The sequence below is a fragment of the Pleurodeles waltl genome, chromosome 4_1, assembly GCF_031143425.1.
Source record: "Pleurodeles waltl isolate 20211129_DDA chromosome 4_1, aPleWal1.hap1.20221129, whole genome shotgun sequence".
Taxonomy (NCBI): Eukaryota; Metazoa; Chordata; class Amphibia; order Caudata; family Salamandridae; genus Pleurodeles; species Pleurodeles waltl.
In genome coordinates, this window is record NC_090442.1 from 978875502 (window position 1) to 978902430 (window position 26929).

Here is a 26929-nt window from a genome sequence, read left to right on the forward strand (position 1 = left end):
AAAAAGTGAAAAACCTATATGGCCTACCTGAACGGGTAGTTCACGATGGGGTAGGCCTGTAGTAGATAAGAATCAATGCATCAATGGATCCGCCACTATTAATTCAGAAGATATATGAGGTGAAAAACGTGGCAAACCACTGCAAAGCACACAGAAAAATGTGAACAATACGTGCCAGGCACTCACACACACATGCAAGTGGGACTTACCCCAGGGTAAGGGGCAATCTGCCTCTGGTCTGGCTAGTGCCGGGGGGGGGGGGTTCCCTTGTAGTCACACTCTGGGGAGATAAAGGGTTAAGGAGGAATACAGGTGAAGGGTCATGAAAGGGAGGAAGAATGCGCAAGACATAAGGGAAACTTAAACCACGAGTGGGAAATATAGAAGAGAAAGAAGCTAAAGCCAGGGGAAAGACAAGTGAGAAAAGAAAGAAAAGACAAAGGGGGTAGGAAGGAGAAAAGAAGAAAAGAAGGAAGAAAGAAGGAAGGGAAAGAAAAAAGAAAAAAGAAAAAGGAACAGAGAAAAAAAGAAAAAGAAAAAGAAAAAGAGGAAAGAAAAAAGGGGGAAAAAAAGAAAAACTGGGAAAGGAAAAAAGGGAGAAAGAGAAGGGGTAAGAAGGGGAACAAGGGCTGCTGAAGGGAGGGGAAACAGGGGAATGGAGGGAAAAGAGAAAAAATAGAAAACTGGCCCCAAGGGGGCCACACTTACCACTCCAAAGGGAATACCAAGGGGGGTTACCTACATGCCGGAGCCAGGCCGCTCTGATACTGACTGCATGGTTGTTCTGAAATATATGTGGACCAAGAGCCAATCGGCAGGGGGCTCCGAGCAGGATCTAATTAAGAAAATCAGGTGTATCGGGCGTCCTCGTTATGGGACCACGCCCTGTATCCGGTCGCACCCCCTCGGGGGCTGTGCCGGAGTGAAATGCTTGAGTAAGCTGCCCGATCGTTGAATAGGTTTGCATCGCGGTGCAGACGCTCAATCTATACACGTTACTTCTCTACTGCTGGGCATCTCCCACCCCGCGGGCCTTTCTGGCACAACGGCCCCGCGGCTTTAATTATGACAGCCCTATTCAACGATCGGGCAGCTTACTCAAGCATTTCACTCTGGCACAGCCCCCGAGGGGGTGCGACCGGATACAGGGCGTGGTCCCATAACGAGGACGCCCAATACACCTGATTTTCTTAATTAGATCCCGCTCGGAGCCCCCTGCCGATTGGCTCTTGGTCCACATATATTTCAGAACAACCATGCAGTCAGTATCAGAGCGGCCTGGCTCCGGCATGTAGGTAACCCCCCTTGGTATTCCCTTTGGAGTGGTAAGTGTGGCCCCCTTGGGGGCCAGTTTTCTATTTTTTCTCTTTTCCCTCCATTCCCCTGTTTTCCCTCCCTTCAGCAGCCCTTGTTCCCCTTCTTACCCCTTCTCTTTCTCCCTTTTTTCCTTTCCCAGTTTTTCTTTTTTCCCCCTTTTTTCTTTCCCCTTTTTCTTTTTCTTTTTCTTTTTTTCTCTGTTCCTTTTTCTTTTTTCTTTTTTCTTTCCCTTCCTTCTTTCTTTCTTCTTTTCTTCTTTTCTCCTTCCTACCCCCTTTGTCTTTTCTTTCTTTTCTCACTTGTCTTTCCCCTGGCTTTAGCTTCTTTCTCTTCTATATTTCCCACTCGTGGTTTATGTTTCCCTTATGTCTTGCGCATTCTTCCTCCCTTTCATGACCCTTCACCTGTATTCCTCCTTAACCCTTTAACTCCCCAGAGTGTGACTACAAGGGAACCCCCCCCCCCCGGCACTAGCCAGACCAGAGGCAGATTGCCCCTTACCCTGGGGTAAGTCCCACTTGCATGTGTGTGTGAGTGCCTGGCACGTATTGTTCACATTTTGCTGTGTGCTTTGCAGTGGTTTGCCACGTTTTTCACCTCATATATCTTCTGAATTAATAGTGGCGGATCCATTGATGCATTGATTCTTATCTACTACAGGCCTACCCCATCGTGAACTACCCGTTCAGGTAGGCCATATAGGTTTTTCACTTTTTGAGCACCCCACTTACTGCGTGTGCTCCGACCCTGACGAATGCCCCTGACCTACCAGCACTGAGTGAGGGCAGAAACATGTTGGTCATCCACTTTTTCTTTTAGACTCCAAGAGACATTACTCTCCTACGAGCCTTTTCCCTTTAGTTTTAGGCTTACCAGCATGCACCTTTATTAAAATTAGCAGAAGCTACTGGTGACATGCTTGGTATTTTTAGTATTCACCCCTTCTGGATCAATGTAATTATCCAGCCAGTCTAATTTCAGCACTCCCTCGGGTTCTTTTAACCACGAGGTTGAGTCCGCCCAAGTAGTATCATCTTACTTGGGTGGGGCTAGGTGGTCATATGATGAAGCAAGACACTATTATGTGTGTGAGACCACCTAGTCCGTAAGGGAAATCCCCCACCCCCCTGTAGGCAACACAGCACCCCTTAGCCTGGACATTTTTCCAGCTATGACGTCCCGACCTGAGGATCTACAGTGACCTTACTAACATCACTGAAAAAAGACTGACCTAGTCTGACTTTCAATTCTTACTACCCCACACCATTAGTGGTGATATAATTTCTATAGGGAGGCGGTGTGGGCTAGCAACACTCCCATTGCTCTCTTTTTGTGTACATATAGGTTCTCCGGATTCACCAGACGCCACTGATGGATCCATCAGCGCCATGGAGAAGGCACCCACATCCGATGCCAACATCAGATCTCTCGGCTCCATCACCTGAGACGCTGGGGTCGAAGGTCTCTCCCTCGACGTCGAGGGCTGCACTGTCGGCACAGGGGACTGACTTGAATCTCCAGCCGAACAAAATGGCATAAACGGCGTCTGTTTATATGGAGCCGGAAGGCCGAGATTAAAAGCCAGGGGCCAGTGGGGCCAGCTGGCGCACCACCTCCCGGAGCCATATTTTGAAAAATCTGAAACATGACATTAAGGAATGCCGCAGGATCCGTACCCGGAGCCGGGAACGAAGGATAAGCCTGTGGAGCTGGTGCCGGCACTGTGCTGGACTCTTCAGGTTCAGGATGCACCGTCAAAGCCAGATGACTTTGAGGCTCCACGACTTCAAAGACTGACGGCGCCCGGACGATGGAGACCTAGACGCCGAACGACTTCTGGACCGACGTCGGGAGTCACGATGACATCGCTTCTTATGGGATGACTTTCCAGAAGAGGACCGATGGTTCCGCTTCCTCTCCTTCTTGGACCTCACCAAGAAAAGCTTTGCCTCGCGTTCCTTCAATGCCTTCGGATTCATCTTTTGGCAGGATCCGCATTCTTGGACGTCGTGATCGGAAATGAGGCACCAAAGACAATAGTTGTGCAGATCAATCACAGACATGCAACCTCCCCATTCCCTGCATGGGTGAAACCCGACTTTTTCGGAGCCGACATCCTGGAAATACACAAAGTATCCCTTCCGAAGAGCTAACGATACAGGTAACAGAAAAGTAACCGTTATCGAAGGCACGGAAAAAAGGGAACTGACGTCAGCACGGTGGCGAGGACCTCTTATTGCCACGATGACGTCACACGGAGCCGCGTGTAGTCGGGCAATTGTGAGGTCCTCGCCGACGTGCACAGGTAGTTGTATCCATCAGAAGCTGAATTTCAGGAGAGCAAAACTCCCTACAACATGATGAATCTCTCCCATTCTATAATACCAAAACACAACATATCAGTTGTACCCCTAACATCAGTAACTCTTTTCATCCAGTTCACACCATTTCATATCACTCTCTGTACATAAAAGATGTAAAATGTCTTGGCTTTGAGCAGCATCGTAAGCAAGCCCTGATTTAGATTTTAGCAGCTTGGGTATGCCGACACATACCAAACAAATATCCCATCTGCACCATTACAAGTATTTTATCTCCTAGTGCACTTGTCATAAGGCAGACTTATGCTCTGATACATTTGTGACAGAGAACACGTCTGACAAATGCTAAATCAGGCACTTAATTTTCTAAATTGTACAAGCCATGACTACTTATCAGCCCCCTATTTTTCAAATGAATTTCTATTTCAAGTTATACCTTATGGTCCATGATACTGCATTCATCTTTCGATAATTGTGTAATTCTACTACCTTCAAAATACTTGAAATTTGTTCACTCACTTGGGATGCCAAAACCTCACTAAAATCAACTAACAAACTCAGTTACACAATGTTCATTGTTCAATGGTCAGTATATTTATGTCAGATTTCTGTGTAGTTTTGGGGCAATTGTAATGCTTCTGACAAATTAGTATACATACCTGCCCCACTTTATAACTACAATTATTATCATCATTTGTTGTATCATAATCACAATTTGTTTGATCAAACCTTTCTTTTGTTGCATTATGTTAAAAGTTTTGGAAGTATACATCATTTTGTACAGTTATACCATTTACTGATTATTGTGAATATATCGGTATGTACATATTACTTAACAGAGCACTCTGATGCCTTTTGGAGATATTCACTATATATAAAAGTAAGCCAAAAACATTTAGCCACCCCTTCTCAATAACATTTAGGCTATGCTATTAAAACATATCCTAAAGGCAGCCACTTTTATTCTGACACTTATGTCATAGCAAGAAAAATGCAACAGTGAAATAAATAACTTAAGAAAAACAAACATTTGCATTACCCGCCATCTCTGTCCCAGTCATATACTTCTATTTTGATTGTTCTGTGAAGATAAAATTTTGATTGTCATTTTTTAAGAAGCTGGACAGCTGTTTAAAACATCCTAGGATCAAAATTACATAACTCATAGTATATGTACTTTATATTGTCTCAACAATCCTTAATTATGGCAAATTAATTTAAATTAAAGTCAGTTAAAATGTTTAGAAAGACTAAAAGCATTATTTAGTAAGGCACAAACAAACACAAGAAGTATCCTACAAGGAAGAAAAACGTAAAACTGGTCTGACAGATACTTGGAAATCTACACAGGGAGTGAATATTTTAGACAGATTTAGAGATTTAAAAAGAGTAAATTATTGCATAGTAAACAGTGCATATACAAATACATGAAACTAATTCATTAATAGGTAGCAGATGGCACGTGTGCAATAAAATCACATAGAAGTGTTTTACACACAGCATTCTGAATGATGGTCATGATTCTAACATTCCGACTCACATCATTATATGAATTCAGAATTTCAATGTATGGAATGAATTATTATAAGGCATCTTTAAGAAACCCATGTTCCAGTAAAGTTGTGTCTTCTAAAATGTTGAGAATGTTTGTTTCATAAATATGCTTTCAATTAATAACCTGTTTTTCAATACAAGAAGACAAAAAAATGAAGTATATAACTTAACCTCGGCCTTGAAAAATTGCTCACAAAAAAAATCTCAAGTTTGAGTAAACTTTATTTGAGTGCTACAAGAGAGCATGACTACATCAAAAAAAAGAATCACTGTTCCTGCCACTAGGGTAACATGCTTTTCAAGGTCTTCCAATAAGCAAAAATTCCTAGTGGTGATGGGCCCTTAATTCACAGGCCATCGGAACACCTACAAAGTATAAACCAAAAAAGAATACCTCATGTGATAATCACTAAATGTTCTGGGTAATAAGACTGATCAAAAACAATGTTGGTTGATTTTTGTCATGCAAATCACACACAAAATGGCAAGACAGAACTTGCACATGTAACAACTACACCTGCACAAATCAAAAAGTGCATTGTCAATTGCTTTCTGTCTCTAATTTGTGATGGAAACTGTCAGATCTCAGTACCTAATTCATACAGATAGAGGTATGGTTCAATAATTCTCAAAGATTGATTGAATTAAATGTCCTGATGATCAACTGACTTACTGTTTTTGATTAGCCTTTTTACCCAGTCCATTAGGTGATTATCAAGCGGAGTATACTTTTTGATTTATAATTTTTACAAGGGTAATTTGTTCCACAATTTACCCAATAAGAACAACAGTAGAGTGACCATATACTGCTGTAAGGTTGTGTCTATGCTAAGGATAAACATTCAATGTCATTCATTGCATAATAATGCAATATCAAGTTCCCATCTTTTAAAAATCGTCAATGCATCGAGTGTACATTATTTCTAGCATACACATCATTGTATATGCTAGATTAGAGACAGCCCTACTGAAATATTCATTACAACAGAGTTATATTTTGTGTATGCATATTCAGACAAGAATCATTCGAGTAAAACAGTAGAAAAGTTAGTAGTCAGCAATTCTTAGAGTAAACGGTATCTAGTTTCACTTCAATACTGATGATAAAACAAGGGCTTTAGTTATTAGGGTCAATGTAAATTGTGGCATTTAGGAATTATAGAACACTGTACAGAGCAGTAAAAGTACATAAACATGACAGCTGCATATTCATAGAGTAATGGGTATCTCCACTTTTACTTGAATTCTTATGATAAAACAAGAGATTTAGTTATAAGGGCCATGTTCTATTGTGGTCTTTAGGAAGTAATTATAGAACACTTTAGAGAGCAATAAAAGTACATATACAAGACAGCTGCATACAGAGTTAGAGAATACAGCAAAATTAAAGCTACTGGATGGACAGTACAACTTTTATAATTTTGGAATACAGTTGGCACACAAACCATAAGCCTCATTCTTCTACCACATTGTTGTAACATTACATTAATGCATGTATTATCATTGCTACACTTCAGATGTAACGTCATTGTTAATGCATACAGGGCCAGATGTACGTAGATGCAATTCTTTTCATTTCCTAAATAGTAAATAACAAAGTAGGAATCACTATTGGGAAATCCCATGCCATTTGTGACTATGGGCCAGTTTTGCTTATCCAAAATAGGGATTTCCTATTGGATATGCAAAACCAAGGATGGCTATGGGCAAAGGGACACCCGGTAATGCACCCCAAAAATAGTGGTGCACATATAGAGCACTAAAATGCCCTAGGGGCACGAGTTTGCTCTATTGCACTTTAAAAAAGCATCTTTCAGTGTTTTTATTAAATTGCACATGGTTACCATCGAGATGAAGTTGATGATAATTGCATTTCCTAAATGCCCAATGCGCATTAAGAAAATGCTTTGCACATCTGATTAGGAATCGCAAATAAGTAATCCCTATTTGCGATCTCCTATTTAGAGGATCACAAATTGCAATTTTTACTGAGTAGAAATCACAATTTGCTATTCCCTAAAGGGCTATGCATATCTGAAAAGTCCATTTAGCATTTCTTAATGGCCCGAAATAGCCATTCGGACAGTTAGGAAATGCTAAATGGTTTTGTACATCTGGCCCATAGGGTTTAATCAAACTTTTATTGGTCCATTATAGTATTGTAACCCAGAAACACTCTGGGGCCTATTCACAAAAGTACATTTGGTGGTAAATGTATGTTTATGACTGATTTACCTCACTTCCATGTGACCGGAATTTACAAAAAAGTTCCTAGAAAGCAAAAGCCCAATTATGCGTGCAGAGATTTTTGGCACAAGTATAAAGTTCTCCACACCTTTAAATTCAAGTCAAGGGATGGCAAGTGAGTATTTCAAGGTGTGCTCAGTCTTCGAAGTTTTTGAACACCCACATAACTTTGCTATGTATTGGAACTCACAATCTCCTCTCGTCTCATTTCCGCACTTTAACAGGTTGAAGATTCATTGCAGTGGTAGCACAGTTCCCCAGCTTGGGAATAGGAAAGCATCACCCCCAGATTTGCTAAGGGTGCAAGGGAACGATAGGGTGGAGGGCAAGGGGGATTATCCACAAGGAAACATAATTACACCAATATTCATGCAAACATGTGGGACTCTATTCCACTGTGCTGAGTTCTAAGCAATGGAGATCTCTACCTTGCAAGAATAGGATTTAGCTGGGAGTGCCTCAAACGTCTCATGATTAGGCAAGTAAACCTGTGCAACTTTTTATGTGTTTTTCTGAAAGAGTTTATGAATTCCAGAAAGTTGCAAATTTACACTTGCATGTAAAAGTAAACCTGCATAAGCCGTCTCAGTGTAGCCTGTATTTAAAAACATTGTTGATAATTTTTAGTTTGTTAATATCCAATTATTTTTGTGAATGCAGAGCTTTGTGCCTTCTACAACAAGGTGCTAAGCACCACACAGCTCCAAATGTCTGGACGAAAATGCATTTTTTTTAGGGAAATGGGGAATTTAGCCTTTCAGCTCCGTTTTGCATTTAGCTCTTATGGAGTGTATTGCACGGCCAATTGGTATGTCATCTATCATGCTTGATGCTCTCTGATGTCTGAAGAAAGCAGTGCTCTGTTAGCAATTATGTCCTTTGTGCACAGTTAACTCTTCTTCTTCACTTGTTTTATGAGATGGGTTTCCATGGTGGATGCTACCTGCCCAAAGTTGTTTGAAGAACTTCCTTAAAAGGTCTAGGGCCAAACGCCAAGCTTACTATTCCTGGATATTCAGAAATTCTAATTAAATTCATTTTAAATTCAACCCAAACACATCCCTGTGGAGATTATAAAACGTACACACACACACACCCACACACACACACACACATATAAACTACTAAATTCTTAAATGTGATCTTGGTGTGTGTGTGTGTACAGTATTTTAATTGATATTCTCTTACTTTTTACAGGAGATGAGAAAGGGACTCTCACACAAGAGGGTCATCACCCCCTACCCTTGCCTGAAATAAAAGTGTTTTGGTTGCAGTATTTGTAATTATATAGATTTTTTTTTCGCATCTGCCATTCTCAACTCTGTGGATTGACCTTTAGATGTAAATTTTGTGTGTGTGACTATGGTATCATCTAACGTTACGTAATTATAATGTGCAAAATATTTTAATACATATATATATATATATATATATATATATATATATATATTTATATATATATATATATATATATTACATGAATACACTTTCTAGCTGTAACAGAGTTTTTCTGTTATACTGTATGATATTCAATCTGTTGGACTAGATGTATACCTAATATGGACGCTATCCACAAGCTGCTTCCATACACAGGGTTTGGTGGCCACTCTCGGGTTTCTATACTACTCTTTTGTTTCTTTTCAGTTTTTAAAGGTTATGTTGCTCACAAACGAGGTATAGGTACTCACTGGCATGATAGTTACAATCATGGAACTAAAGGCCACTTGGGTAAGATTGGTTGATTTAGTACGACAAACATGTTGGTATATATGTGAGGTAACATACATTACACTATTTGCAAATAATTATGGTTTACCTGTATTTGCTCCATGCACATGCCTTATTTATTTCATATTTTGCTTTTAATTAAATTTAGTTTTCACTCTTCATTGATCTTTTCCCAGAGAAAGATGGTGCTTCCTGTAGGCGCTAATTTTTGTGTCCACTTGGTAAATCTTGCACTACTTAACCTCTACAGACCACGGCAGACACCATGTGAACAAGGCTCTGTGTAGCCACAACTTGTCATTAGGAAATAAACTCACTGTTGCATCTGCCATCCTGAGTTTGTGTGGTTCCTTCAAACTTTGTTATTGGACACTTGGATATTATTTATATTGGGCACAGCTCGCAGTGATACATGGGCCTGGCATAATGGCATCAGTGGCTGAGATCAACAAGTTACTTAACTTCAGTAACACGTTATCTGGTAGAGACTATCTAGCTGCAGATTCCTTACCTTTGGAATTTCCTGGCATCAGCTTGGAATCTGAAACTTTTGCAGGGCAATACCCTTAAGCGCCATTGGGTGGCATCGCTCAGATCTGCATGGCGTCATCAGAGACGATGGAGACGTCTGTGACTTCACGGTCACCTATAAAGGCACCACCCAGGCATCCATACGCCAATTCTTTTTCCACAAACTTCCATGCCAGAAGCGCAGAGCCATGAAACGAACTAACAGTTTGTCTGTGCTAAAAAACTAGGGCCCTGAAAGGAGCAATCCCTAGCCCTGGCAGAAGTGTCGGCAGAGGCATGGGTTGGTGTAAGGAATCTGCAGCTAGATAGAGTCTCTACCAGATAAAGCGTTACTGAAGGCAAGTAACTAGTTCATTTGATAAAGACTTCTAGCTGCAGGTTCCTTACCATTAGAATAGATACCCAAGCCGTATGCTCCTGGTGGTGGGCTGCGGACAGATCTTCTCACACTAAAAAGTCCCACAGAACCAAGCAGACAAAATGCACATCTCTGTGGACCTGATTGTACAGGCAGTTATGTCTCGGGAATGTGTGCAAGGACACCCATGTCGCTGCCTGACAGATGTCCAGGACTGGAACACCCTGTGCTAACACAGCGATAGACGCCTTTCCCCTGGTGGAATGAGCTCTGAAGCCCTCAGGAGGCTGCTTCTTGGCCAGTGCACAGCAGATCTTAATGCAGACGACGATCCAGCATGAAATGGTTTGCATTTGCACTGCCCGACCTTTCTTTGCTCCTATGTACCCCACAAAGAGTTGGTCATCTGCCCAGAACTCTGTTGTGCAGTCAGGAAGAATGACAGTGCTCTTTTTGGGTCCAGCCGATGAGGGTCACTCCTAGTCTTCAGAGGGATGCGGTGGAGCAAAGAAGGTGGGCAGGGTGATGTTCTGACCTAGGTGAAATGGGGTCACCACCTTGGGGAGGAAATAGGCAGGAGTTCAAAATACCACCTTGTCTGGGAACATGGTAAGATACTGTGGCTTAGAGGAGAGCCTGCATCTCACTCACCCTCCTGGCAGATGTTATTGCCATTAATAAGGCTGTCTTGATGGTGAGCTGCCGGAGGGGACAGTTGTGTAAGGGCTCAAAGGGAGCACACATGAGAAATGTGAGGACCAGATTTAAGTCCCAATGAGGCATAACAAAGGGCATAGAAGGATACATATGTACAAGCCCTTTGAGAAATCAAAGTGGAAAAGAAGATTTGAATAATGAAGGTTGATTGGGCAGCCAAAGGAACACCGATAAGGTGTAAAGATACCCTTTGAGAATGCCCAATGCAGAGCCATGCTGGGCAAAGGATAAGACAAAAAGAAGCAGAAAGAGGATCAATAGATCCTTCTGTACAATAATATACAAAACGTTTCCAATGGCAGGCGTATATTGACTTGGTGGAGGGACGCCTGGCTGCCAGAATAACCTTACAGATTTCAGGAGGAAGGTCGAAGGCTGTCAACTGCTGCAGCTCAAACTCCATGCATGAAGGCGCAGATTTGACAGGTTTGGGTGGAGAACCTTCTCCTGCTGCTGCGACAGAAGATCTTCCTGAAGTGGCAGCCTGATCGGGGAATTGTGGCCCATGAGGCCTGAAGGTGCTCCGGTGGGGCCAGCCCGCTCAAATACGAGAAGCATGGCCTCGTAAAACTCTGAGCTGAGTGGGAGTCACACTGGCTCCTGGAAATGTAGGGGTGGGGGGGGTTGTCTCGGAGTCAGCTCTGGCAATGGTTCAGCTGAACCATGCATGGAAAGTCGACATTCCCGACTTATCTTGTCATCCGACAGATGAGGTGAAGTTGAAATCCTCTTGGACTTCTCTTTTTGTGCCTCTTGCCCAGAGGACCGCAAATGGGATGAAGACGACTTATGACTCCCGGAGAACTCCTGCGACCTCCCCCTTGTCCGGGACCGGGAGTTAGGCCCGCTGACGTCGACTGCCGGGCCGCCATTAGCTTCAGGGACTGCTCCCTCAAAATTTTCGGAGCCATGGCTCGGCAGTCAGAGCACGACATCAAGTCGTTGTCTCGCTCTAGGCACCAGAGACATAACTGGTGAGGGTCCACACTGACATGGCGTGGTGGCAGGTGCCACAAGGCTTGAACCCAGTCTTTCTCTATGTCATCCTCAATGTCATTCTGCACAGACGGAAAAAAGCCTCAACAAATAGGTTGAAAAAGGCCTGTCAAAAAAGAGGGTAGCTTGATTCCGGATCTGCAATTTAACCGGTGTGGAAGGACAAGAAGCGACACATGCACCCCTGGGCAGTGCCCTTATAGGCGACTGTGATGTCACAGATGGCTCCCACGACTCCACGTGGATCCGAACAATGACACCAGACAGTGCGCTTAAGGGTACTGCTCTGCAAAGGTTTCAGATTCCAAGCTGATGCCATGAAAGACGTCTCTATCATGTATATATATATATATATATATATATATCTATATCTCTATCTGGAGGAAATGAATTAACCTTCCACCTATGGGTACCACATGCTCTTGAAAGGAGGGAGAACTAGGGTTACTTCCCTGAAAGGCTTCCAGCGGATGATGAAGTGGAGGAGGAGAAAGCTGATGGCTGATACTACACTGCCTAGGTCTTCCATGACCTCTGTAGGGTTTATGAAGGGGGTTGGCAGACTGCTGACTTTGGAATTGCTGCCTCCCACAGAAGGAGGAGTTGTGGCCAAACCCCCTAAACCTACGGACAGGCCTGTAGGTCGAGGAGAGAGATTGAAGCCCTAGAGACTTGGTGGTAGCCTAACTCTCCTTAAACCTCTGTATGGCGGAATCTGCCTTAGCTCCGAACAATCTGGATCAATGAAATGGAAGATCCACTAGATTAGACTGTACATCAGGGGACAACCCCGACCCTCTAAGCCATGCATGCCTTCTGTTCGTAATTGAGGTCCCCATGGCTCTGGCAACAGAATCTGCAGTATCCAGGCCAGATTGAAAAACCTGTTTTGCTGCTGCCTGACTGTGCAGCAGCAGCTCTGTAAAATGACCCTGCACATCCAGCAACAGTTTGGGAATAACGTCCTTGGTTGATTCCATCAGTGCATGGATGTGCCTGCCCAACAGACATGGTACATTCACCAAGTTTAATGCCATACTTCCTGATGAAAAAATCTCCTTTGCCAACTGTTCCATGCATTTGGACTCCATGTCTGCAGGAGTCGTGGGGAAGGAACCAGGAGCAGCTTTGGATAAACATGAAGCCTGCACCACGAGGCTTTCAGGTGTTGGATGCTGACTCTGAAACTGTGGGCCACCCAGTGCAGCTCTATAGCTCCTTGCAATAGCCTTGGAAACTGCAGGAGTAGAAACAGGCTTCTGCCATAGATCTAAGACTGGCTCTGACAAAGCCTCATTAAATGGCAGGAGGGTTCCGATACAGCAGAAGAAGAGTAAAGCACCTCAGTCAGAATGTTTGATTTGAGTTCCTTAGTAGGCAGAGGTAAGTCCAGAACTTCTTCTGCCTTCCTGATTACCCCATGATATGAAGTAACCTCCTGAGGTAGTATACCCCCACGGGACAACAGTTCCCACTCAGAAGAAGTGTCCAACCCACTTGCAACCTCAATACTTTCAAACTCAGGAAAAGGCAAGGGAATCTTTCCTTCCTGCAGGCATGCTGCTCTTCCAAGTACTGCTGCTCCTCCAGGAGCCTCAAGGCTTTCCTCCTCGACCTTAACCTGGATTCTAGCCGCAGAGTCGACAGTGAATGCACCAATGTCGAGGAGGCCAGTGTGGCACTAGTGAAGCCAGGCCCGGCACTGGTAGCTTGCTCCTGGCAGGTGTGGATTGACCAGACACTGGACCAGATATGTCCATCTTCGGTATCGGCGCCACCAGCACCAACAACCCTGAAAGAGATAATACCTATCTCGGCATTATCCCAGACAATTGATAGGGAGTCGTTGGCAGGAAAGGCATTAAGGGAGCCTCCCTATACAGAGCCAGGGAGCCTGCTTATACAGAGCCGGGAAGCCTCCAAGGTTAAAGGCCAAAGGACGTGTGGGCCCGCAGGTGCAACTGAGGGGCCAACGCTCTCTTAAAAATGCTATACACAGCATTTAAGAAGTTGGATGGGTCTGTCCCTGGGGCTGGAAAGGTCGGATACTCCTGCTCCTGTTGTGGAAGCCAAGGCCTGACCTAACTCCCGAGTTGATGGAGTTACAGGAGAAAACTGCTCCGCAGGACTCAATGGCAATGCCCAGATTTCCACCAAAGAAGGCGCCAGTGGCATCTCTTTGGTTGAGGAGACGATAGAGTGGGACTCACTTTCCATGTCGCCTCTCCGGATTAGCGACGCCGTGAGCTGTGGCAATGCGACCTCGAAGACCTGTGCGACAATTAAGTGCCTTCGAGTTCATGCTTTGGCATGAAAAGCATCCCTGATGTCAAGGTCAAAACTTAGGCACTAGAGGCAGTTTTCGTGAGGGCCAGTAACTCACATGTGACACCTCACACTCTCTTAAGGCTTAAAGCATGACTTCTTCAGGGGAGACAATTTTTCTCAATGAAAAAAAAAACTCGGCAACAAAGCTACGATACAGTGTAGCCACCTGGAGAGGTAAAAAAACATTAGCGTTGAAGGTGCGGAAAAAAGGAACTGACATCAGCATGCCAGCGAAGACTTTGTATGGTTCCGATGATGTCGGATGAGTCACATGCAGAGCCGTTCCATTGTGAAGACCTCGTCGATGTGCAGAGCTAGAAAGAAATATTTCCATCTATTTCTGGCGTAATGGGAGTGTTCAAAAGGTGAGGAATCCACAGGTAGATGCATCCATCAGAAATCTGATTTACAATTGCGGGTCATGTGAAGTCTTTCATGGGGTGATCACACTAGTGTGAATAATGTAGAAACTCTTTTTGGAGGGTGTTTAGTTTTTAAAGAAGGTGGTGATGCCATTAAAATCTCTAGAGGCATTTTGTTTTTTAGGTAGGTGAATAGCAAGAAAGAGGGGAACATCCACCAAATGTGGATGACTTGACAAACATGCTATGTGTCCAACTTGTTGTCAAATGTTATGTCCATCATCAAGTAACTGAAGCTAGAAAATTGGCCACAGATATAGACTGTTAAATTACTTTGAGTGCACAAAATGTATAGGACACTGTCATATTGACTGGATGATGTCATCAGTGATGTCACTGAAGATGTCAGCTGTGATTTCATCAATGATGTCATTTGACATGTCATCAGAGGTGAAATATGTGAGGTTATGAACAGTGTATGGAGGGAGTACAAGATATAGGCCCTCATTACAACCCTGGTGGTAAATGCCGCTTACTGCCGTGCAGAAGACAGCCAACATACCGATGCGGCTGCGGAATTCCGCTACAGCTATTACGACTCACAGCTCGGAATCCGCCATAATAGAGACACCCACACAAGTCCGCCACACCAAAGGTCAGTGATGAACTGGCGATAACAAAACCGACACCGTCACGCCAACAGGAATACGCCCACACTATCACGACCCACGAATCAACGCGGCGGTCTTTCAACTGCAGTAATCCATATGCGGTACACACTGCCGCGCTCAAAATACACACACATATACAAAACACAACCACATTGGACAATTCGAAATACACATACCTGATACACATACACATACCACTCCCACACACTCACAACACTATAAAACACACACCCACTTTATCCACAAACACTTACTACCAGAAATTTGAAAGCAGACCAGAGAGAGACACTACCTAACACAACACCAGCATCCACTGACACACAACATCATCACTCATACATCATCCACGCACCTCAAACAACACACACCAACACCTCACACATCACAACACACACCACCTTACACATCACCCACACCACATCATGGCACCTCAACGACACCCCAGGTTCTCTGAGGAGCAGCTCAGGCTCATGGTGGAGGAAATCGTCCGGGTAGAGCCACAGCTATTCGGATCACAGGTGTAGCACACCTTCATTGCAAGGAAGATGGAGCTATGGTGCAGAATTGTCGACAGGGTCAACACAGTGGGACAGCATCCAAGAACTAGGGATGACATCAGGAAGAGGTGGAATGACCTACGGTGGAAGGTGTATTCCGTGGTCTCCAGACACCAGATTGCTGTACAGAGGACTGGTGGTGGACCCCCACCTCGTCCCCCACAACTAACAACATGGGAGGAAGTCTTGGCAATACTGCATCCTGAGGGCCTCGCAGGAGTAGCAGGAGGACTGGACTCTGGTAAGTCAAATCTTTATTACCATATCCTCCACTCCACCTGCATGCCATCACATTCCCCCACCCTCACCCTCACCCCATCACTCCAACACCTCACATATGCCTCACGGTCACAACCCAGCCATCCCAATACCAAGCCCTGCATGCAACACCAAAGCATGGACACCCATCACCAAAGCATGCCTACTACAGATACCCACACAGACCCCAAACCAACTATCACAGAAGGACCAAGCCAAGAATGCAAGCACTGGAGTACAGGGTTACTCACCCATTGCAGACGATGGCACACACAGATACAATAATCATGCCTTTACACCCCTATAGGACCCCTACCCAACGTCACCGGACAGGAGGTGCCAGGCATAGCCAGTCCCCCCATAGAAGAGAACCACAGTGATGACAGCAGCTCTGCACAACTGGATCATTAGGGACCTCGGGACAGTTGGTTCCCCTGACACAGTCCCAAACCACCACTGAACCTTCCCCCACAGGAAACACAAGCACAGCACCCACCCAGTGGGCCCATCCCTCTGTCCCCAGGACACGTCAGTCAGCAGTGTGTCCACCACTACAGGGAACCCAAGCAACCCCACTAACACAGGACGATCAGGGACCTGGGGGCAGTGGCAGTGGGCACACGGTTCAGGGGATAGAGGCGCAGGACAACAGGGAAGCTGGGAGGACTGCTGTGCGACAGGGGGAGGACAGGCCCAGGGAACCCACTCTCCACGAGGCACTCTCCAACATCATGGGAGCTTACCATCATTCCCAGGAGACAATGGCAATGGTACTGGCCAAGTTTCAGGAGACCCAGCGGCTGCAGGAGGAACACTACCTTGGGATCAGGGAGGACTTGAAGTCCATTAACAACACCCTGGTCACCATTGCAGGGGTGCTGGCAGACCTTGTCAACACCAGGAGGGACACAGGGGCACAACAAGGGGCCCCTGACACTAGCCTGGAAAATGAACAACCCTCCACCTCCGCCAGCACTAGTGGACAGGAGGCACCGCCACAGGAACACGATACCAGCACCCCACCCCCTGCAGATGGAAAACCACCCCGCAAACGGTCCCTGAGATCCAGGAACAAGACAGAGAACATTGCCAAGACCCCCACCAGGAAATGAGACCCCCCCTGAATGTCACCCTTCTCTCCCACTTTGTCACCCTGTCCATCCTTCAACTGCCATTGCTCCACTTCCTATGCCCCTTTGGACAATGCACCTGGGAAACAAATAGACTGGACTCTGCCATGGATATTCCTCCACCATCCCCCCAGCCCATTTTACAACCCCCTCAACGTATTTGCACAGAAATAAACACACTTCAATCACAAAACAATCTGGAGTCAGTCTGTGCTTTCACAAATGTGTAATTGCAATAACCATGGAATATAGCAATGTCAATTTACTTGTGCACATACTGATGTAACACAGCTGTAGGCCTGGAGGAAATATAGCAGAGGGCACAAAGTGGGACCCACATCTGTGAAATGGAAAGGCAAAGTGGCAAGTCAGGGTCCATACACTGAGTGAAAATTACAGACTGATGCTAGCTCCAGAAATTGTATGAGATGTGGGAGGCAGTGACATGTCCTTACCTGTGTCTCACTGGAAGTACTGCATGAATTTGTTGTTTCGGTTGTTGATATCCTCTTCTTCTGCCTCCTCTTCTTCACTGTCCACAGGCTCCACAGCTGCCACAAGACCACCAGCTGGCCCATCCTCCTGCAGAAAAGGCACCTGCTGTCGCAAAGGCAGGTTGTGCAGTATACAGCAGGCCACGATGATCGGGCACACCTTCTTGGTGCGTAGTAGAGGGAACCATATGGAGGCACCGGAATCTGGCCTTCAGGAGGCTGAAGGTTCATTTGATCACCCTCCTCGTTTGCCCATGTGCCTCATTGTAATGTTCCTCTGCTCTTGTCCTGGGATTTCTCACTGGGGTCAGAAGCCATGACAGGTTGGGGCAACCAGAGTCACCTGCAAATATCGAAGGACAACTGTTAGACACACACTAACCCTTAGGGACAACCCCATACCCAGACACCTATTCACACTGTATTGGGTCCTTGGCCTCACCTATTAGCCACACCCTGTGCCTCTGGAGTTGCCCCATCACATAAGGGATGCTGCTATTTTTCAAAATGTAGGCATCATGCACTGAGCCAGGAAACTTGGCATTCACATGGGAGATGTACTGGTCTGCCAAACACACCATCTGCACATTCATAGAATGGTAGCTCTTCCAGTTTCTGCACACCTGTTCACTCCTGCGGGGGGGTACCAATGCCACATGTGTCCCATCAATGGCACCAATGATGTTGGGGATATGTTCCAGGGCATAGAAGTCACCTTTCACTGTAGGCAAATCCTCCACCTGAGGGAACACGATGTAGCTGCGCATGTGTTTCAGCAGGGCAGACAACACTCTGGACAACACGTTAGAGAACATTGGTTGCGACATCCCTGATGCAATGGCCACTGTTGTTTGAAAGGAACCACTTGCCAGGAAATGGAGTACTGACAGGACCTGCACTAGAGGGGGGTATCCCTGTGGGATGGCGGATAGCTGACATCAGGTCTGGCTCCAACTGGGCACACAGTTCTGGATTGTTGCACAATCAAGTCTGTATGTGACTATTATGTGTCTCTCTTCCATTGTCGACAGGTCCACCAGGGGTCTGTACACCGGAGGATGCCACCATCTCATCACCTGCTCTAGCAGACGTGCCCTATGGAGGAGATCAGCGAGCAGAGAGTCAGCCAACACTGAGGTACACCAAAAAGTCATTTGTACAAATTTATTAATCTGCAATGTGCTTGTAACTGTGAGTATTCCAGGCCTACATAGGTGTGACGCAGTTATTATGAATGCCATGTGGCCCCCTGAAATGGCGGCTGCCAGACCTGTAAGGTGGGACAAGGGGATATGAGGTAACTGCGCTGGCGTTCTGCACCGTCGCGGTGGGCGGTCGAAGACCACGGCGCAATTCTGCATTGGTTAACATTGGGCCCTATGGGTCTGAGGAGCCAATGACGATGTACGCTGGCGGTGACGGTACGCACCGCCGCGGACGTGACCGCCATTTTCTGACTGTTCGCTCACTTGATACCTGACCTTCAACAGGAGAGGACCTACACTGCAAGTGCTGCTGTGACCTCAGTCTGGAAGCGACGATGGCTCATGTGTCTGGGGAAAGGGACCCTGCCTTCACTTCGGAGGAGTTGGAGAAACTAGTGGATGGGGTCCTCCCCCAGTACACGCAACTGTACGGTCCTCCAGACAAACAGGTGAGTACACTGTGAGCATGCTGCATGGGCAATGCCTGTTTTGAGTGATGTGGATGGAAGATACATGGGGGGGTTGAGGCCTGCATGTGCGGATGGGGAGTGTATGTGCGTCAGGGCAAGGGTGGGAACGGGGGGCAATGAGTATGACGGTCTGGACAGGTAAGTAATGTCCTTTCCCCCTGTACCATTCCTCTAGGTCAGCGCCCACCAGAAGAAGGGTATTTGGCGTGCCATCTCCAAGGATGTCCAGACCCTGGGGGTCCACCACAGACGGAGCACCCAATACCGGAAAAGGTGGGAGGACCTGCGCCGCTGGAGCAAGAAGACGGCGGAGGCCCAGCTGGAGATGGCCTCCTAACGTGGGAGGAGTGCCCGTCGCACCATGACCGCCCTGTTGTTCCGGATCCTGGCTGTGGCATATCCGGAGTTGGATGGGCACTTGAGGGCATCACAGCAGCCACAAGAGGGTGAGTCCACTCTCATTCAGCTGACTTTGCGCGCATTACGAGTTGTCTGGGCGGGGGAGGTGAGCAGTGGGTTCCCCATAGGCCAGGGTGATCTTGGTAGGCAAGGTCCCTTGTGAGGCAGGCTATGTGGCACCCCAACCCCACTAGTGGTTAGAGCAATCTACACCTAGTCAGGCTCCTGTGACTTCCAGGTGTGCAGCAATTGGGCTTAGGCCTCGTACCCCATGGGCATGTGATTAATCTAGGACCCATAAGTGCATGGCGTAATGCAGAGTTCTGCTCACTGTCTGTTGTGTCTGCCAATGGTAGTGGTGTTGCATGCACTGAACATGTCTTTCTTCTGTCTCCCCTCCCCCTTTTTGTGGTCTCCCTGTTCTTGTGTGCAATAGCATCATCAGGCAGAGGAGCATTGGCACCGGAGCAGGAGGGAGCTGCATCCCACTTGGCACTGGAGGGTGAAGCAACGAAGTCTGAAGCCACCAGTGAGACGGAGGGCGAGGAGAGCTCCACGGCAGGGATAGGAGCAGAGACGAGGGTCAGCGACGACTCCTCTGATGGGAGCTCGCTTGCAGTGGCGGGCCCCTATGTGCCCACCGCATCAACAGGTACAGCCGCCACCCCCCCTACCAGCACCGCCCTCCCAGCATCCCCTCAGCGTGTGTCCCATGCCCCCTCACCCAGGAGGGTGGGCATCTCTTTTGCTCCAGGCACTGCAGGCCCTGCCCCAGTCAGCCCTGCTGCCCTCAGTGAGGAGGCTATTGACCTCCTGAGATCCCTCACTGTTGGGCAGTCTACCATTCTGAATTCCATCCAGGGTGTTGAGAGGCTTTTGCAACAAACAAATGCATACCTGGAGGACATTCATTCTGGCCAGGCAGCCCAACAGAGAGAATTTCAGGCTCTGGCCTCAGTACTGATGGCAGCCATTGTCCCTGTGTCCAGCCTCCCCCCTCCAACCTCCTCCACCCAGACCCAAGCCCCTGTACCTCAGTCTATCCCGATCACACCATCAGACCAGCATGCACGCACATCAACACACAAGACTGGCTCAGGCAAACAGAAGCACTACACATCCCACAGGCACTCACACAAGCATCATACCCATGCACACATACCAACATCCACTTCCTCCACTGTGTCCCCCTCCTCCACGTCTCCCTCCTCCCTCCCAGTCTCGTCTCCACTCACACCTGCATGCACTACATCCTCAGCCACTACCTCCATCACCAGCACGCCCATCAACATACACCGCTCACGTGTACTCACCACCCCACTACCATTCACACATCCCCCAGTGTCCTCTCCCAGTGTGTCAGTGAGCCCTCCTCCCAAAGTACACAAACGCAGGCACACACCCACCCAACAGCCATCCACCTCACAACAGCCTCCAGCCCATGCACCTTCACCCACCTCCTACATCTCCTACAACCACTACCTCTTCCTCCACTCCCAAAACCCCTCCATCTACCCGTCCCAGTGTGTCTAAAAAACTTTTCCTGGCTAACACTGACCTCTTCCCTACACCTCCCCCCCCCCGTCCTTCCTCTAGGGCCAGGCTTTCCAGGACCCAGCCCAGCACTTCAGCCACCACATCCCCAGGCACAGTGGTGCCATCAACTGCGGGGTCATGGAGTGCGCCAACCATCATGGCTGCCAGAGTGCCACGAAACGAGGGCAAGGACATTCCGCCACCTGCCAAGGTTAAAAAGGTGCCCACATCCCGGAGGAAGAAGCCAAAAACACCTGCCACCAAGGGGTCAGCGAAAACGAAAGAGCATAGTGGCAAGACAACTGCGCCACCATCAAAGGTGGGGATGGGCCAAAAACTGAAGGGCAGGTCAGGAGAGGACATGGTGGTACCGACTGAGGGACCAGTGTCACACCTTCTGTCCATGCCAACTTGTACGGCAGCGAACACCGCCACCTGCACCGCCTCCGGCACATCTACAGCCGCTGCGACAGTCCCCAGCCTCTTCCCCGGTGGGCAGCTGTCCGAGGCTGCAGGAGACATCCAGCTTTCTCCCTCAGCAGGTGCTGACACATGCCCTGCTGCCACAGACCCTGCCGCCAGCACCGCCGCCACAGACCCCGCAGCCAGCACCGCCGTCACAGACCCCGCAGCCAGCACCGGCTCCACAGATCCTGCAGCCAGCACCGCCGTCACAGACCCCACAGCCAGCACTGCCGCCACAGACCCCGCAGCCAGCACCGCCGCCACAGACCCTGCCGCCAGCATCGCCACGGCCCGCGAAATTCTCGGACATTGGCACCACCGCAGACATGCCTACCATCCCCAGTGGTCAGTCGTCCGAGGCTGGTGGTGAGTTCCAGGACCCTGGGCAGCTTCCATGAAGCATTAATGTCATCACAGTTGTCACCTGCAGGTGGAATACGAAGCCACAGCAGTGTGGGGTATGTTGCAGCCTCTATGGCGTATCATGCTACCTGTAGCTCGGCAATCTCATGGCCCACACACCCAGGTGAGGGAATTGTACCGGCCACACTGCACGTGGAGCACTCTGGACACCAAGCCCCCTCCAGAACCAGTGGAGAGATACATTCACTACCTCAGTCCTTGGCAGGATGAAGCACTCTGGTCACAAAGCCCCCTCCAGAACCAGTGGAGAAAGGCATCCACTTGAGAGATTGTGGCTTTGCACTCCCCAGGATACATCAATGGGCATGGAGCCCCCTCGTGCAGCAGTGGCATTGTGCGTTCATCTGGCTGAGGTGCCCCCTCCCCCTGAGGTGCCTGTTTCATTTCGAACTGATGCCCCTGCAGTGTTCTCTCCGTTTCATGCATTTTGGGCCCAGTGGTCCACGGACAGTGATTGGTGCACTATCCGGACTTGTGTAGTTGATGTACATAATTGCGTTTACTGGATTTTTAACTTTCATAATGAGATTTCACATGATCACATTCGTTCAAATCAATTCCATTTGTCCTTGCATTCTTCCAGAGGGTGGGGGGGGGTGTATGTGTACTGTTGCTGCATGTATTTGTGTGTATGGTGTTGTGGGTGGGGGTGGGGGAGCTGCGTGTGTGTGTCACTCTCTTTTCCCTCCCCCTCCCCTGTGTTGTAGGTGCAGTACTCACCGTGGTCGTCACCGCCGTCGTTGGTGCTCCTGATAGAAGAGAAGGAAGACCAGCATCAGCAGTATCTGCAATTCGGGCTCCATGACGTCCTGGTTCCCCGTGGGGTGTGGAGAGGTGAGTGTTTTCCCTTCTGTGTACTGTTTCCGCCGTGTTTTTGTTCGCGTTGGTTCCGCCCCGGAAAAGGTGGCGGATAGGCATCTTGTGATAGGGTACATTTTCTTCAGCCTGTCTGTTGCCGGAGTCTGCCGCGCTGTTTGTTTGTACCGCCGTGGCGGTCGGAGTGTTAAAGTGGCTGTCTATGTTGGCGGTTTCCGCCACGGTCGGAATCCCATTTTTTTTCCCGCTGGCCTGTTTGTGGTATTACCGCTGCTTTAACACCGACCGCCAGGGTTGTAATGAGGGCCATAGTTAGCTCAGTAAAGTATATTCTGTGAATTTCATTTTTTTTGTTTTTAAAACAATAGTTTCTATCTCATTTCGACATCTAACTAGGTCACATGAACCTTTGCTTTTTCAGTGAAATATTGAAGTATTTTTCATCCTAAGCTAAGATCTTATTACCTATTATTACGTAACTATAATGCCACTTAAACGTATTATGTTTTCAGTGGATTTCTGGTACTTTTATTATTATAATCAAACCTAAACATACGTCAAACCCCTAAGGGACAGCCTGCACAAATGTCCCACACTGCACACAGCCTTACACTCTATGTAGTATAGGGCTGGCAACCCACCCCTCTGCTTTGGCCCTGCGGCCAACCTCCACCCCACATGGTCCCAATCAACTGCTGTACAAGACCTTCAGCCGAGCGCAGAGGGGGGCTGGCAATCGGGTGTGAATTATGTTGTGTGTTGTATGCATTGGCAAACATAACTGGAGTTTCTGATCATAACAGGTTAATTTATTTGGTTTTAAGTGTTGGATATCATATCAAAATACATATTACATCCCAGTCTGCTGGGTCTAACAGGATCCAATTTTATTTTATTTTTAAACCACATTATCACTTCGAGCAAAGTGATGCCATTTTGATACCAAGAAAACGGCTCTCAAGACAGTGTCAAAGTTGGATGCCACGTCCAAAGGACCCATATTAGGAGTAGACTATCTTCCCTGAAAACTGTGCATTTATAAACATTAGAATGAGTGGTGAATTGATTTACTATTTATACAGACCTAAGAAAACCATGTTAATCTATACATTTTCTGCACGTAGTTGCTCACCACTTGCACCATTCATCAACGATACCACAAAGGCAAATCAAACAGTTTAACTTGGCTTCAACAAACACGTAATATTCTTAATTTACTATAAGTTTATTTGAAACTTGAGAATGTATGGCCTTTTCCCATTTGCCTTAAAGGAAAAAGTAGTAGAGGCTCCTGGGTTCTCACATATAGCTAGCCCTTACTGAAACATTAGATGCCTTCCTCATATTCTGGTGTGAAAAGTTGCACCTATAATCAGGGCAAGAAACAAGCATGATGAAATCCGTTCTGGCGAGCATTGTCACAGCTTCTTTATAATCAATGACATACAAGTTATCAGAACCACCAATATTATTACTGATGGAAAACCAGTTCAAGTGTCTTTATTTTGTTCAGATGGCTTGGATCTGTCCTATTTACCCATTTTGGCTCACCCCCTCTACCCATACTGGCTAACTCTAGTCTCCTGTGTCTTCCTTTGACAAATATTTCCTTTCGCGATCCCCTGCACCACCTCCTCTTTATTTGTGCAAGACCCTTCTTTGCCCCTACACCACCTTCACATCCTTCTACTTTGTTTGTTTACATGAGGCATACTCTTTCTGGGGAGACCCTCCCCCTCAAGCCTACTAGACAGCGTAGCTGTGTTTGCAAAACCCACATTGTGGGCTTCCCAAGAATATACAGAGATTTGGAACCTGCCTATTGTTTAACACTGTTTTGTTTTCTAGTTAATTGCCTGCTTTTTATTTGTGTCACAGCTTGCTAAGTTTGTGTTTGTCGTTTCCTGCTTACCATCTCTTATGACTGACCAGCTGCTATGCTTCTATTGCTTGTGTTCCGAATATTACTGTTTTCTTTTTAGTTAAGAACTCCTCGATATTGCATGTGTTTTCCAGGTGTCTCCTTTGTGTACTCCCCCTCTGCACTCTGTTGCTCTTTATTGCCTGTGTGCTTCTCCCTGCCCCCCTCCATGTTGCTTTATCACTTATTGCTTCTCTGTCATGACCTGTCATCTTTATTACTTCCCTATCTGTTGCCTGTTGCTTCTCTTTCGTTCCCCTGCCTTCTCGGTAACTATTTCTCAGCCATGGACAAAATGTTGATCCCCAGCCTGTGCTTCAAAAAACGCTTTTGTGCATTATTTGACGATCCAACTGGGATTGGCAAATAAGAACAAAATACACCCATAGCAATTTGTAGGTACACAGGTATGTGGTGTGTGCACCTACCAAATAATGCGGCCAGCTGTGTCATATGTTTTTTTCTTATTTAACTATGCTTCAGAACACTGGGGATGCGGTACTACATGGCTAAAACATTGAGAAAACCAGTATGCCTGAAAGGTGCTACCGTGGGCTTTGCCAATGCTTGTTTCTTTAATTTTCCCTCCCTCCAACCTTCCCTACTCTCCTATCCCTAGTACTAGTATTTATTTCCTGCTTTGTCTTATTTTTTTCATCTTTTAAGCCTCTTGTGCTCCCCTCTCTTTGGGTCACTTCAGATATAGAATATCTACAATAGAACCGACAATCATGGCCCGATTCTTGATTACTATGCTTCCAAACGTCTTTCCCAATACAGTTTCTAATATTTCCGTTTTATATTGAATATAAAGAATTGGAAGAGGTTTCCAGGAATTTCTGAATAAACGTAGGTGGATTTTGCCTTGCAATTGCCCAACCCTATTTAATATTGACAAAGAGTTGTCCGAAGTGGGCTCTCTGGATCTAGTTTCGTTTCGGAGAACACAACACTGCCCTTTTGATATTGATGGTAGGTGTACTTAAATGATATCTGAAGCTTGGACCATTAATTTATAGTCAGTTTAACATTAAGGGCTCTATAATTTTCTGGTAGTATGTGCTAGCAGCTTTGGTCGGTTAAAACAAAATATAACCATGTTTTTATGAGCATGGATAACAAAAATTACACATTTTATATTGGTGATTTAATCATCATTTCGTGAAAGTCCGTCTGTGTGGAACACAGAGCTTGTACTCTGTTGGAAAGATAGTGTCGTATTTTAGGATCTATGTCACGTGCTTTCTTTTCAGAAGCTAGAATATATGCATTTCTCCGTTTGAACGAATTACTAAATTGTCAAATGTGGATACACGAGACCTAGATACCAGTATCGGCTTCATTACTCAACTTTGTTATACCATCCTATCCAACTCACTTCCCAGTACCTAAATCCTATTTTATGACAGAAATAGTGCACCGACAAGATGAATACTCCGAGAAGCAGGTTATTCATATGCGCACATTTACAGCTAGCTAGTTATCCTTAATGCGATCCCTTATGAAGTCATTAATTCACTTTCCCTCTTTGATAGCCTCTTCTCCAGCTACTTTCTCTGAGTAACTCACACTCTGCTCTACATTTGTTTCAGCCCTGACGGCATTAACCGCCTTAGTTGTGAAAAGGTTCGTTCTGCTAGTTGGGGGACATTAATAGTCTTGGATTAGAGAGCAGAGCACAATACTGTGCGTATGTAAAACAGAACCTCGCTGTATTTTCCTCAGTGAAAAAATAATTACTTTTTTTTTTTTTTTTTTTTTTTAATCAGTGGGGCCATTGCTATAGAATCATTACTCGAAGCTAATATCCAGATTTACTTATGCTCTTTTACAGACATCTACAATTTGACCGCCTTCAATGATGCTTCTAGATTTTCTCGTAGTGAACAACTCGCCTGATTTTGTAAGCGTCACAGCGCATAGTTTTTTTCTAGTTTACATATTTTTGGACTTTCTAAAAGTCCCCTTGCTTTCTCTGTCACAAATTACCTTGTGATTCTGTTTCCTAGTCTCTCTTGGTCTTGCTATTGTCTTTCTTACTTCCATATTAATTAGCTCCCTGTAGATCGCACTGTCTTCACCTGCACAGTTAAAAATTAAAACAAAGTAGTAATTGAGTTGGTTT

General features: G+C 46.3%; 1 protein-coding gene across 1 annotated transcript in view; it reads right to left on the bottom strand.

The window, feature by feature from the left end:
* Positions 1 to 26929, bottom strand: part of CPNE8 (copine 8) — a 934223-nt gene that overhangs the window by 364438 nt on the left and 542856 nt on the right. Inside the window, exon 10 of the mRNA XM_069229743.1 lies at positions 4678 to 4719. Within this exon, the coding sequence (XP_069085844.1) occupies positions 4678 to 4719 (42 nt within the window). The remainder of the gene's footprint in view (positions 1 to 4677; positions 4720 to 26929) is intronic.